Below are 12,699 nucleotides of genomic sequence, written 5' to 3'. Positions count from 1 at the left end.
ACGGAGCAATGATCAGTTTCCCTTATTTTGTATTCAAAGTCATTGACTCGAGATAGACTTTTTATCCATTGCTCTCTGGGTTCCCATCTTCTTGCTGTAAACAAAAGCTAGCATGAAAATACTAGAGAAAGATCTGCCTTTCAGTACCTAGTCTAGGTCAAGAGCAATTGCTAAAAGTGCATTGAAGATATTTCAAGACAGAAAATAGTAATGCTTATAATTGTCTGACCTGTCATTTACAAGATTACTTATTACTGGGATTCACTGCACAGAACTGAGCCCTAAAGCCAGTTGGTGTGTAGCATTCATCATCTGAGTCTTTCACAATCAGGTGTTTAGAAAGGCAGGCTTGCTGCCTAGGCAAGAACACCGTGCAAGCTGCCAAAGACCTAAGAAAGCAGGATTCATTATTTCAATTTGCATTAAGCTAAATCTACAATAGATTATGTGACATATCAGTTCAGATCAACACACAAAGCAGTCTACAATTACAAGTTGGCTTTAAAAGACAGAAAGGATTAGTAGTAGAGCAAGCACAAAGAAAATGTATATAGTTGCCATGCACAGCCTAGAAGCAACATCGTTGGTTCCCACTCCCTCCTGCAAATGATTCTTGCTGTTGCCAACCAGATTTCCAAGAACCAAAACTGCCAGTAGTTAGTGAGAGTTCAAACCTGTCTCAGTGTCACCCTTTGGACCACCTTTAAAGAAATCTGAAATTGCTTTCAATGGGGAGCGCCATCCCTGGGAATCCATCTCATCTGCTAGAATTAAAGAAGTGTTACCTGCAGGGCACATGCACAGCCAAGACCTGACACTTGGGGAGGCAGCTCTCACCTCTCAGCAAGGTGAGACTTGTAGCCAACAGGTAATCACTGTCAAGATACTGTGCCACTGAGACACAGCTTTCTAGGTTAATGCAAACACCATTAATGCTATCACTCAAGGACCTTGTTGCTCTCTGGGAACCACTGTGCAGTTTCACCATGATTCAGAGACTTCTGCAATCCACTGACACAGGTTTCCCAAGTCACTGTTCACATGCTAGACTTTGGATTTACTTTTTGATGTCTAAAACTTAATACACAATTGTTCACCAGTGATAGTTACTCACATCACTTTCTCCCAGCCCTGAAGGTTAGGTGATCAGGCTAAAGCCAAAGACACTGGCCACAGCAGCACTACCTAGGACATAGCTCTCCTTTCACAGTATGACATGACAAGTGCTGCCAAGGGGTACTTGACAGATGAACACGACCAGAAGGAAAACTCATTCAAGTGGCATAATCACCTCTGCCAACAGGGCCAGCACCATGTTACCTGCCCAAATGTAGATATGGGCACAGCAAGATAGAATACTTTGGTTCTTACCTCTGGGACCTGTCACCACCACTTCAAGAGGTGCTATTCCTGCCTTGCTGGCATCTACAGTGAAGGACTGGGGGATTTTGGCTCGAACAGCTGTACCCAGACCTGGTCCTGCTATCTTCACCTTGCTGGGATCCACAACATCCTTCACAGGAACCTTGAAAGGACTTCCTGGAAGTTGACATAGTAAGTGTTAAACAACCACAAGGTTAACAGTTACAGAGAACAAAAGGTCTTTTTTCTCTACTTTTTCTTAGGCTTTTTTATTACTATCCTTCTGGTGCAGGCAGGAATAGCAACCCCACAGATTCCACATTATCCTTCTGCTTCTGCAAAAGCCAGAAGTGTAATGATGGTGCTTCTACATTTTCACAGAATTGTTGACAACAATTCTGTTGTGACCCGTCTGCCTCTCACACCTCAGGGAGAAAAACTAAACATGAAAGAAACCAGAAGTGTGAATGAAGTGTTATGGAGGCAACACATTTCCTTATATCTTACTAAGTTCAGTATGTCAACAAAGAGAAAGGGAACAGGAAACATCCCCTCTTACTGCAGAACAGGATCTTTAAAGCATCCACATACCAATTTTCATGAACAAAAGTATCACACACCACCTGTGCATAGTGCCAGTTATTTGTAAAGGGTTAGTGCCCCTTTTCCTGCCCCACTCATCTGTACCCATTTGAGCAAATGCCACTGTCTTTTCAGCCTGTGTGCTAAAGAAAAGCAGAAAGCCAAAATCACATCAACATCCCACAGCACAAGGAGATGCAGCCAACTGAGAACTCCGAGTCCATAGTTTGACTTCTCTTCTGAAAGCCCCTAAGCAAGAGCTCTTACCAGGAATATGCTCTCCCCCATACGTGATGTTAACATCGTACTCTCCTGGAACATAAGGAACATACTCGGCAGTGCAACTCCCATCTTTGTTATCTTTACAGCTAATTTTAGATTCTGAAGGTCCTTCAACAGTTATTCCAAGGCCACCAATTCCTGCCCCTCTGCAAGACAGAAACACACATTGTTAGAATCACCGGCTCCTAAAGCAGCTTTGTAGCCCTCACATGGCTACAGTTACAGTTTCATCTGGCTGCAGTTTCATCCTTTTTGGAAATGCAGTATCCTGACTTCCAATGTTCAGCCTTCAGCATGTGCTGGCATGCAAAGCTGTTCAGAACTACCTCACTCAAATTTTCCTAGAATTTTCTCCTCAGGAACTATCAATCCCTAATGTCGAATGTTTGCAGAGCAAAGTAGACAAATAGACACACAGTCATCAGCTGGACACAGCTTGGCCTTTTTATAAATATTTGTACTGAGTTTAGCATCCTGCATTGCATACATCACTACACTCCTCCCCACTTCAGATATCCCTTCAAAATCAAATAGGCCCCATCACCTGGTGACAACTGAAAAGGCATTTGGCTGATTTGTGAAAGCTTCTGTAAGTCCAGGTCCTTGTGCCTTCACACGTGATGGATGGCAGCCCTCTGCAACGTTCACTCTGAAGGGACTATTTGGCACAGGCACACCATCATACATCACACTGACTGTGTGTGGACCTGTTAAGAAAAGGGAAACGTCTCCTGAATTCCCTAAATATGCTCATCACTCAAAGTAATTCTACAAGATACTACTAACTTAAATGTCAGTATATGGGTAAGATTTTCCTCTTGGATTTCACAAGACTTCACTAGTGTTTTGTAACTGAGATTCCATCTACACACTGTTCTTCTAAAGACAAATTACCATACAAGTCAGTTCTTCAGGTTAAAATAAAGCAAAAAAATTCCTGCAGACTTAGCTCCTCTACTGGCAGAATTCTTGCAAAGATGCCAACAAGTTACTGGCAGACCTCAGGGATTTGCCAAATGAAAGTGGCAGAACTGCTTGCTCTTGGTTTTCCCCTTTTAAGTAAAACAAAACAAGCCCCGAGGTTACCCTTTTCAAATGGTGTGTACTCTACTGAATATGTTCCATCAGCGTTGTCTTGGATGAGACAGTCTGTGGGGGAGCCAGATGGGCTTGTGATTTGTGTCCTGATGTGGTCACCACCAGCCTTTGTTAGAGGTCGAGCATCCACAGTGAACTCAGTCGTAGCTTCTCGGAAAACATCTACAGGAAATGTTTTGAAGAGTCACTTCAAGAAGTGCATATATTCCAACAACAAAACATTTGGTGAAGCAGCATGATAAACAACTTGTTTGGGAACATGAGATTCCTGTCTGTTCAAGGATCACCATGGAAACATACAAGGCTTTTACAATTTTCAATGCTCAGAATGCTCAAAAAGGACTTCCAAGTCCTACAAATTCTGATAACAACAGTTAGTCTCACCTTTTCCTTCAACTCCTGGCCCAAACACTTTAACTCTGCTTGTGTCCACAGCTGGTTCCACTTTGACCCGGACTGGGAATTTAGGCACTTGCTCTCCTCCGTATCTCATCTTGATTGTGTACATGCCAGCCAAGAGTGGTACATAGGTAATGACATAGGTGCCGTCTTTGTTATCATCGATCTGGACCTCGGCTTTGGAACCAGCATCTGACACCATGTCCACCCACAGGTCCCCAGGACCCGCTTCTGTGCAGTCGACATTCAGCAGCCCTGCCTCGCCTACTTTACCATGCTCCAGACCTGGGCCTGTGGCAATGACTTTAGAGACGTCAAATGGCATTTCTATATCTGCCTTAAAGGGCGAACCAGGAATGTGAACTTCTTCAAAGAGGATGTTTACAAAATACTCTCCAGGCTTTGTAGGCAGGTAGGAGACAGAGCAGGTTCCATCGCCATTGTCTGAACATTCAATTTTAGCTTCACACGGGCCTTCTACTGTCAAACCCAAACCTCCAGTTCCTGCTCCTTTGGTATCTATTGTAAATTGGGCTGGTTTTCCAACAAGGCCCCCTCGAAGACCTGGACCATGAGCTTTTACCTAAAAGAGAATATGCAGTTGAGCTAAACAGCCTTTTCCATGTTATTGCCAGAAGACTTCCTAGTAAGACTTGCTTGTATGTGGGACTTGATTAGCAGGCTCTTAAAAATACACAAAAGGCACAGCCACTTTGCCACTCAGTCCATTTTTACTGTAAAGCTGGTACTTCTCATCCAAAGAGGTTTCTAGGCAAGGATATTTATAATCTCACCATAGCTGGTATTTTATATAGTCATGGGAAATAAAAGGTGGAAATGTTAAAATATTTGATGTCTGTACACATTTTTCTTGAAATATATTTCCTTAGAAAAAAAGCATCTTTAAATATATCAGAGATGCTTATCAGACGGACTTCTATTAAATTAGGAGCAATACTTAAATTTGCTTACACTATGCAGGATGCTTGCCACATTTTTGATTAGTTCAACTTTTTCTGCAAATACAGTGTTACAGGAATGAATTCTTCAAGTCATGGAGGCTGCAAAAGGAATCACTGAGCATTCTGAGTAAGGACGTTCCTGGGTATGTTTTGGCCAAGACCAAGCCAAGTCTCATGCAATAGCTCACAATTTAGTTTCCAGGTATCAGTTGCTGTTGCAGCCCCATACTGTTCACTTACCTTGGAGGGGTCTGGAGGTAGTGTGGCCTCCACAGTGTAGGGGCTCCCTGGGATAGGGTTGCCATCATAACTCACATCCACCACATACAGTCCTTCTTCCCGTGGGATGTATTTTGCAGTGCTGCACTCCTTACCCAGAACTGGCTCCACCAGACATGGCACAGCTTTCCTCATAGGACTGGAAATATTAACCTCCAGTTTACCTTGCCCACCAGCTCCTTTGGTATCAATTACAAATTCCTGATCCTTCCCTACTTCCACTCCTGAAAAAGACAAAACCCGTATTACATTACTTAACATCAAACAGCAGTCCAATGAATCTTCCATGCTCATATCACTGAGGGAGCAGGTACTGGCAGAGCCCTGCCCAGTCTGCATTCCTCTGCAGGCAAAAAAACCCTCCCAAGCCAAACAAACAAACAAACAAACAAACAAAACCAAAAAAACCCAAAACAACAAAAAAAACCCACCTTGGTTAATTGACAATACAAAGCTACAGGGGAAAATAAGCCTGTAAGGTGTGGTCTTACAGTATCAGAGGCTCATTTCAGGAAAGCAACAATATTTCACAGCCTTAAGTTCTTCCACTTTCGGAAAACAAAAAGACCATATGAATGACACTGTGCATTGTAACGGTTTGATACATTTGAACAGCCATCTAACCCTCAGGTAAACAGATTTCATCAGTGAGTGCTCAGCCTGGTGAAGCAAGCAACTCAGTTCGCCACAAAGGACCAAACCCCATACACATGTTTTCTCCACATTACTATGTAATCTTAGTAAGAAAGAAAAAAAAAAAAAAACCAGCAATCTAAATTGAAATTCAGTCCTCAAGAAGACCACCTAAATAAGTGTGGTCAATTTATAAAGTTGGGGCTGGTTGATTCCCAGCTGTGGCAAGTTAAAAAGGAGATTGTTTTGCCTGCTCCTGCTCCAGCAGGACATGTTGGCTACCACCCAGACTTCAGAGGCTTCCAGCCCACAGGTACTTACTGTTTTCGAGTCCATTGACTTTAACTTTGCTTAGGTCTAGAGGAGCAGCAACACCCACCGTGAAAGGGCTTTTAGGGATAGGATCACCACCGTAAGTTAGGAAAACCTTCATAGGACCCTAGTTGAAGAATTTACATGTTAGCCCAGTTCCTCACTTTGCACAGACACACCAACACCCAAGCAGTAAATAACCACATCAACTCATCTATTCTATCTGGCCACAGCCAATCTTACTGGTTTATGGACACTAAAGTTCACACCACTGCAGCCCTTCAAAGTACTAAATGGTTTTTATTTAATACAGGAAGAGCAGAAAAGACAGTTCTTTCCAACATTTAATTAGACTATATTCAAGCTGCCTGGAAAAGCCTCCAGCTCAGGCTGGCTTCCACCCTCCCAGTGCTCAGATCTGACAGCTAAATGAATGTCCCACTGCTCCAGACCAGGTATCCCCTTCCACCGTATGGAGATGCCAAAGCTAATACTGCAAAGAGGCCGTATTATTAGAGCATCTGAAATACCAGGGGTTTAAGCTCTACAAGTCAGAAAGATTAATGCTCTTGTGTATTTTGGCTGGAATGCTGCAAAGCCATGGCAAGCTCCAGCCCATGATGTGTGTTCCTTTTATTCTCTCCTACCACAGTCCATATTTTAGCTATGTTCACTGTTTGCTTACTTTTCATTCTTGGGCAATTCTGCTCAAAAGTGAAACACTCATGGATGTTTCATGCAAGCTAGTGAATAGCTTCCATGATTATTTTTAGTTGCTTTTAGAAAACACACACATGGGTAGCTGTAGCAACACCATGAGATAGATAAGGCCAAATAAACAGCATTAAACCAAGGCTGCTCTGCAACTGATGCTGCCCCTCAGGAATTTAGCTACCTACTCCATCCTTTCCCTGCTCTAGAGTCCACAGTCTCATTCATAAGCTACTCCTTAGGAACCTGAGAAGGACAGGGTCCAGGAAAGACCTATGTGCTCACAGCATGGAGGGACAACAAGGCTACTCTAATTACTGAGCAGTCTATTTTCATCTCTTTTTAACCATTACTCTCCTGTCACTGCTATCTGTGAGCATCTCCTGTAAGCCAACAGCTCTTCCATGACCCATGGTACTTCTCCAGATGAAAGACCCAAGTGGAAAACCTGGTTTGGGCATCCTGGTTTGTTTCAACAGTGATTTTCAGGTGAAATACAGCAATCAGCTACTGCTCATGAATGCACAGAGTACAGAGGAGTGCTCCCATCTGCATACCAACCCTGATTACACAAGCCAAAGCCTCTCCAAACAGGCATGCCAGCCACTTCCTGAAATCATGCAACTGCTTTATGGAAAAACAAATGCCAGCTTTATGGTGCTTCCAAGAATTCCGAACCAGTATTATCAACTAAATAATACTGTGGTCTTCCTTATCAGTTCACTTTTACATAGCTCGATTCAGGGAAGCTGGGGCAGATGACCTAGTAGTGCATTTGGTTGTTCAGAACAAGAGGAGCAAAACAATTTCATCTCAGCACCAGAGCACCTAAGTACTCAGAAATATGAGATTTGTGCATTCTGGTGTTTAGTGGCCCTTCAAACGTACAAATACTTCTAGTTACTAGGAGCTTCCACTTTTAGCTCTTTAATGGAGCTCTTTTTTTGCTAGAAAGGCAACAACTTCATCATTTGCCTACTGGGAACTAGCGCAGCATCACCCAAACTCTTCTTTTGTCCCTGCTCTGGTTTGCACTCCAGCTCCTTTGAGACCAGCAGCTTGCTGACAGGCAGCACACCACAACCCCAACACTGCAGGACTGTGGCAGCTCTGACAGCAGTCAGCTCTGCTGTGGAGTCTGGGAAAGTTTGCCACCTTTCTTCTTCAACTGGTAAGGTACGGAATGACAATGTGAGCTGTATGCTACTGCATCAGTATCTCTCTCTGCCACAGAAAAGAAACCAGTGGCAAGCTATCAATAACGACACCAGAAAAACTGCATTACTGCTTTCCAACTCCCATTGTACTGCAGGCGTTAGGGATCCATGGGAACGGGATACCCTGGCAAGTTTTTTCTGCTTTTTCCTCTGTGCACAGGTGCTAGGGAGGGAGGTCATTGTACTATAACAACATGAGTTGTTCACTTTTGTACCACCACATGAGGACCTACCTGCTGTATCGGTGTGTACCTAACAGTGTGGGAATAGTCATAGTTGTCAATGATATCCAGATCCATCACTGCCTCTCCTGGCACTGAGCTGCTGAACTGCACATCCAGTGGTGCTTTTCCAGCTCCCTTGGTGAACACAGTGAAGTGAGTTGGTTTGCCACTTTCTACACCTGAAGAAAAATGTTAATTCTAATTTACACACAGCTCACACATAGAAACTCTTCTCAAGAAGCATTCAGTACCAATAAAGCCCAGTCAAGCAAAATGCCAAAGGAAAAGGCATTGTTTCCAACTGCCTGACACCCCACCCTGCTGCTGCATATCCCAGCAATGCTGAGCCAGGCTGTGACCATCCTGCAACAGTTCCTCATGATCCAGTACTGGTCACACTACATGAACCCTGCTCTCACCAGTTTTGTTCAGCCCAGGTCCTTCAGCTTTCACTTTGCTGGCATCGTGTGAGGGGTCCACTTTAACTCTGAATGGGCTGGCAGGAATTTCCTGCAACAGAAACACAACTCCAAAAATAACCAGGTCACTTAAACAGATAATAATTTAAAGATAATTCTATTCTAATTAAAGCATCTTGAATAAAATTTCACCTCACTTAAACACTGCCTTACTGAGTAGTATAAATCAAAATATAAGGCAAAGTTAACAGCTGGAAGTTTGTCTCTGATTTTTATTTTTAAAGAAAACTTTTTTCCCCTATTTTCCTTGAAAAGGAAACTTAGGGGTTTTTTTCCTTCAGAAGGCAGCCTTGCCCCACCATGGAGACCACAGTCATTACACCAGTCCAACACATTACACAAAATTCAGTGTCCCCAACCAACTCCCCTCACTTGCATGCACACAAGTATTGCAAAAGAAGTTTCCATTTTTTACTGTTATAGAAACAGTGACCAAACCAAGTGCATGTGAGCTAATGCAGAAAGAGCCAGTAGTGAACTGGCAAATGCATGGTGATCAAAGAGCAGATAAACAGATTATCAAAACATCAGGCTGCAAAATGAAGATTACGAACCTCTCCTGCAAAAAGCACTTTAATAGTGTAGCGCCCGGCGGCAGGTGGTGAGTATTTCACTGTGAATGTATCGTTAGCATTGTGGATGATGTCAAAATCTATGTCCTCTTCCTCACTGCTGACCACACGAGCATCACACTTAATTCCAACACTGACATCACCTAGGAAAAGCAAGTGGAGGTTTTGCTACTGGACAGCACAGACAGTGCCAGCCAAACCGACAGACCATTCCTATTTCTAGCTGTCTAAGTCACCACATTAACTAATGTAAAGATCAGATCACAATTTTCTGCAATGTTCTGCTCCTGTGGTTTTTCCACTAAATAAGGAAAATCAGCGTGGAACAGTACATAATCCCCTTCTTGCATGATCTGTGATCCTGATACCACAGAACAGCCCAGCTTGCTTTTACCTTCTCCTGCATCTGTGCAGTCCACAGTGAAGTGGGTTGGCTCACTTGCTTTCAGGCCAGTTCTCTCCACACCAGGTCCAAACACTTTGACTTTCTGAGGATGACTTCCTTGACCTATAAGGACCTACACAAATTCACATGGTTCAGAATCACACATCTCTGTCACACTTGAGAACACAGCCAAGTCAGAGCATTGCTTGGAGAGGAGCTACAGGATAACAGACAGAAATGAATGGCCGCAAATCTCCCAGGCTGCAGGTGGGCTGATAATAAACCACCATGTGAGCTCGTAAAAACAGAAATATTTATACAAGTAGCTACATTTCTAAAAAAATGGAGCAGAAGGGTACACGTCCTTGAAGTTCACAGAAGGGTTTTATCATCCTAGCTGTACTAACAAGTAGTTGTGAGCACTAATGTCATATTTGGCTAGAACTAAGAATTATTCATCTCTGTACTTACCCTAAATGGGCTATTGGGCACATTGGCTCCTCCCCAGACAACAGAAATTGTATGTTTGATTGGCTTAACTGGCACATAGGAGCAGGCAAACACACCATCAGGCTTGCTCTTTATCTGGATATCTATGGGGTTTCCTTCTCCATCCTAAAAAACAGTAATACAAGCAGAAGGTTAAGGTACTTCAAAAATGTTTGCATAGTTTGGAACAGTCTTGGGCTGTTCAAAATGTGTCAGTTTTTTTACTTCCAGAATTTCAGCTCAGAAGTACTGAAGAAAATTTACACTCCTGTAAGTCTTTCTCATCTAACACTTGCTTATTCATACACCATCCTACAACACATAGAAAATTCACAGGCTCAGGGACGCTTTAGTGCTTCCAAATGACAACTCAAGGAAATTACACCTTGTTTTGCTGAAGAGACTCCAAGTAAGGAAGCAAAGCCATGTACTTCATACACTTCAGAGCAGTCACTTTGTCTTCAGTTGTTGCCTGACTATATTACACAGATCAAAGCGCAGAGCTTTGACTGAATTACACATGCCCAGAATTAAGTGATGAGTGAATAGAAATACTTAAGGCATTTTTCTAAACAGTATTAAAGTCTTTTGCTGCAGTTTCACACAGCTGCCCTTTGGGTTTTTACCTGTGCATACATCTTCAGAGGTGCTTTGCCAGCATCCTTGGTTTCAACTGTGAATTCAGCAGGATTGTTCACTATACAGCCAGTCCCCTCCAAGCCTGGGCCATAAGCCTTCACCTACAAGAGCACCTCAAGAGTGTTAGTTTGCAGTTCAGAAAGAGAAACAAAACTAAACGATTTATGCATGAAGGCCTGCTCCCTCCACAAACCCCATGAAGCATGCAATACTTCTCCAGCAAGTTTTCATCACATTAATTAAAACCACAACAGTGTTACTAGAAAAAGCTGAGGAATATCTGGCTGGGTAATACTGTGGCAAATTCAGAGCTTTAAGCAGAGGCAGCTTAAGAGTCTGCTACTAGAATCCTTTAGAAACATCTCTACTGTAGTTACATCAAAGACATGCTATGCCATGGGTGAACTCCTATGCCTCACCTTATCTGCATCGAAGTCTCCTGAAGCTGGTCGAATGAAGGCCATGTAAGGGCTGTCTTTTATGTCCTCATCATCACACATGATGTGCACAGCATATTCACCAGGCTCTTTGGGCCAGTACTTCACATCACATGAGCCATCATTCTTGTCATCACACTCAATTTTAGCCTGAGAAGGGCCTTCTATTGCAAAGCCTGATAAAGGAACAGGTGGGTTTCTCATATTAAGTTTGTGGTGGCTGCTAATTTAACACTACATCCACAAATAGCTTTTTGTTAGCCATAACCATGCCTGATCTCTCAGTCACCCTTCTTCAGCAATACAGGAGATAATCCATCACCCATCATTCCATTCTGGATCTCATCCCACAAAACCACAGATTAACACTCTCCATCACACACACTCCTGTCTCTAGGACTTGCCTTTGATACTCTGATAGATGTTTGTGTTTAGACCACAACGTCTTACAGACATGGTTTTTTTACTGCGGGGAAACCTATTATTTCTCATGAGTTCGCCGCTAGCATTGCAAGATACAAATATTTCAGGGAAACTAAGTCAAGTAACATACCAAGAGAGCCAACTTCTGTGCCAATGGACTCAACCACGAAGTCGGCTGACTTGCCCACAACTCCCTCATGCAGTCCTGGCCCCCAGGCTCGCACTTTCTGAGGACCTGCTTCATGACCCACCTGAACTTCAAAGGGGCTACCAGAGAAAAATAAAGCATGGTATTAGAAATGGGGACAAATAAGCATCTATGTTTTCCCCCAGACATTTTAATGAGGCTTTACATTGGGTTTTCCAAATTAAGAGATGCTGTCACGTGGTGGCGCAGTGCCCAGCAGTGTCTTTCTAGCAAAGAGGTCATCCAACCCATCAGTGCTTACATCTTCCACCACAAATCCTGAGTGCCAAATACTTGCTCTGCTTGCTATAGCTGTGGACACTGAAATAATAGACCCCTTCAAAATCTTACAGTGAAGTCCAAGCTGCACGATCCACCATGTTTTATCAGGTTTTTTTATTCATGATTTGCCTCAGAAGGACTGATGCAAATCACCTTTCAGAGCTTTGTCAAGCCGCTGCAGCCCAAAAACAGGCTGTTCAAAATAAAATGCTGTAACAATTTGCCACTAACTTGTCACCCCAGCACTTCTTCAAAGGTCAGCATCACTTTAAAAGCCCACCAACTATGCAACCCACTGAAGGACACAAAAATGCCCAAAAACCTACTTTTGACTCACCTTTTTGGGATGTTTTGCCCACCCCATGTAATTGTGACAACGTACTTCCCTGGTGTGGCTGGGTAATATTCAAATGCATATATACCATCCATAAAGCCTTTCTGTTTCACCAACTCCTCCAAGCCCTCTGTTGAAAGATCAGTTCAGTGTTAAACTTAACATTAAAGTTAACTTAAAGTTTCCATCCTGCTTTCAATTACTCAAAGTTCATGTTTTTTAGCATTTATTTTAGCTTGCAAGAATAAATTTCTTCCACCAGAAAAAAAAAAAGGTCAGGTTATAAGGGAAGTTAGTTCTAGCTGCCCTCTAGGACAAAGGCAGCAAACACTTCCAGAAGAAATACAGCAGAAAGTATTTTAAGTTACCAGACTTAGTAAGTTCCCTTGTGTTTTATTTTCTTAGTCTGCA

At 42.9% G+C, this 12,699-nt stretch overlaps 1 protein-coding gene across 4 annotated transcripts in view; it reads right to left on the bottom strand.

Annotated features, from left to right (window-relative positions):
* Positions 1–12,699, bottom strand: part of FLNB (filamin B) — a gene marked incomplete at its 5' end in the record, with an annotated part of 71,563 nt that overhangs the window by 23,195 nt on the left and 35,669 nt on the right. For all 4 annotated transcript variants that reach the window (XM_083869531.1, XM_083869533.1, XM_083869532.1 and 1 more), the window contains 16 exons: positions 1,372–1,539; positions 2,212–2,372; positions 2,771–2,933; positions 3,313–3,486; positions 3,709–4,306; positions 4,926–5,188; positions 5,919–6,036; positions 8,071–8,240; positions 8,481–8,571; positions 9,095–9,255; positions 9,507–9,630; positions 9,969–10,112; positions 10,613–10,726; positions 11,045–11,238; positions 11,616–11,752; positions 12,292–12,418. In XM_083869531.1, coding sequence (XP_083725657.1) covers positions 1,372–1,539; positions 2,212–2,372; positions 2,771–2,933; positions 3,313–3,486; positions 3,709–4,306; positions 4,926–5,188; positions 5,919–6,036; positions 8,071–8,240; positions 8,481–8,571; positions 9,095–9,255; positions 9,507–9,630; positions 9,969–10,112; positions 10,613–10,726; positions 11,045–11,238; positions 11,616–11,752; positions 12,292–12,418 — 2,907 coding nt within the window. The remainder of the gene's footprint in view (positions 1–1,371; positions 1,540–2,211; positions 2,373–2,770; positions 2,934–3,312; positions 3,487–3,708; positions 4,307–4,925; positions 5,189–5,918; positions 6,037–8,070; positions 8,241–8,480; positions 8,572–9,094; positions 9,256–9,506; positions 9,631–9,968; positions 10,113–10,612; positions 10,727–11,044; positions 11,239–11,615; positions 11,753–12,291; positions 12,419–12,699) is intronic.

This window comes from Zosterops lateralis (genome assembly GCF_965231275.1).
Source record: "Zosterops lateralis genome assembly, chromosome: 11".
In the NCBI taxonomy this organism is placed as follows: domain Eukaryota; kingdom Metazoa; phylum Chordata; class Aves; order Passeriformes; family Zosteropidae; genus Zosterops; species Zosterops lateralis.
The sequence above is the reverse complement of the archived record's forward strand: the minus strand, read 5'-3'. Positions and strand labels throughout refer to the sequence as shown.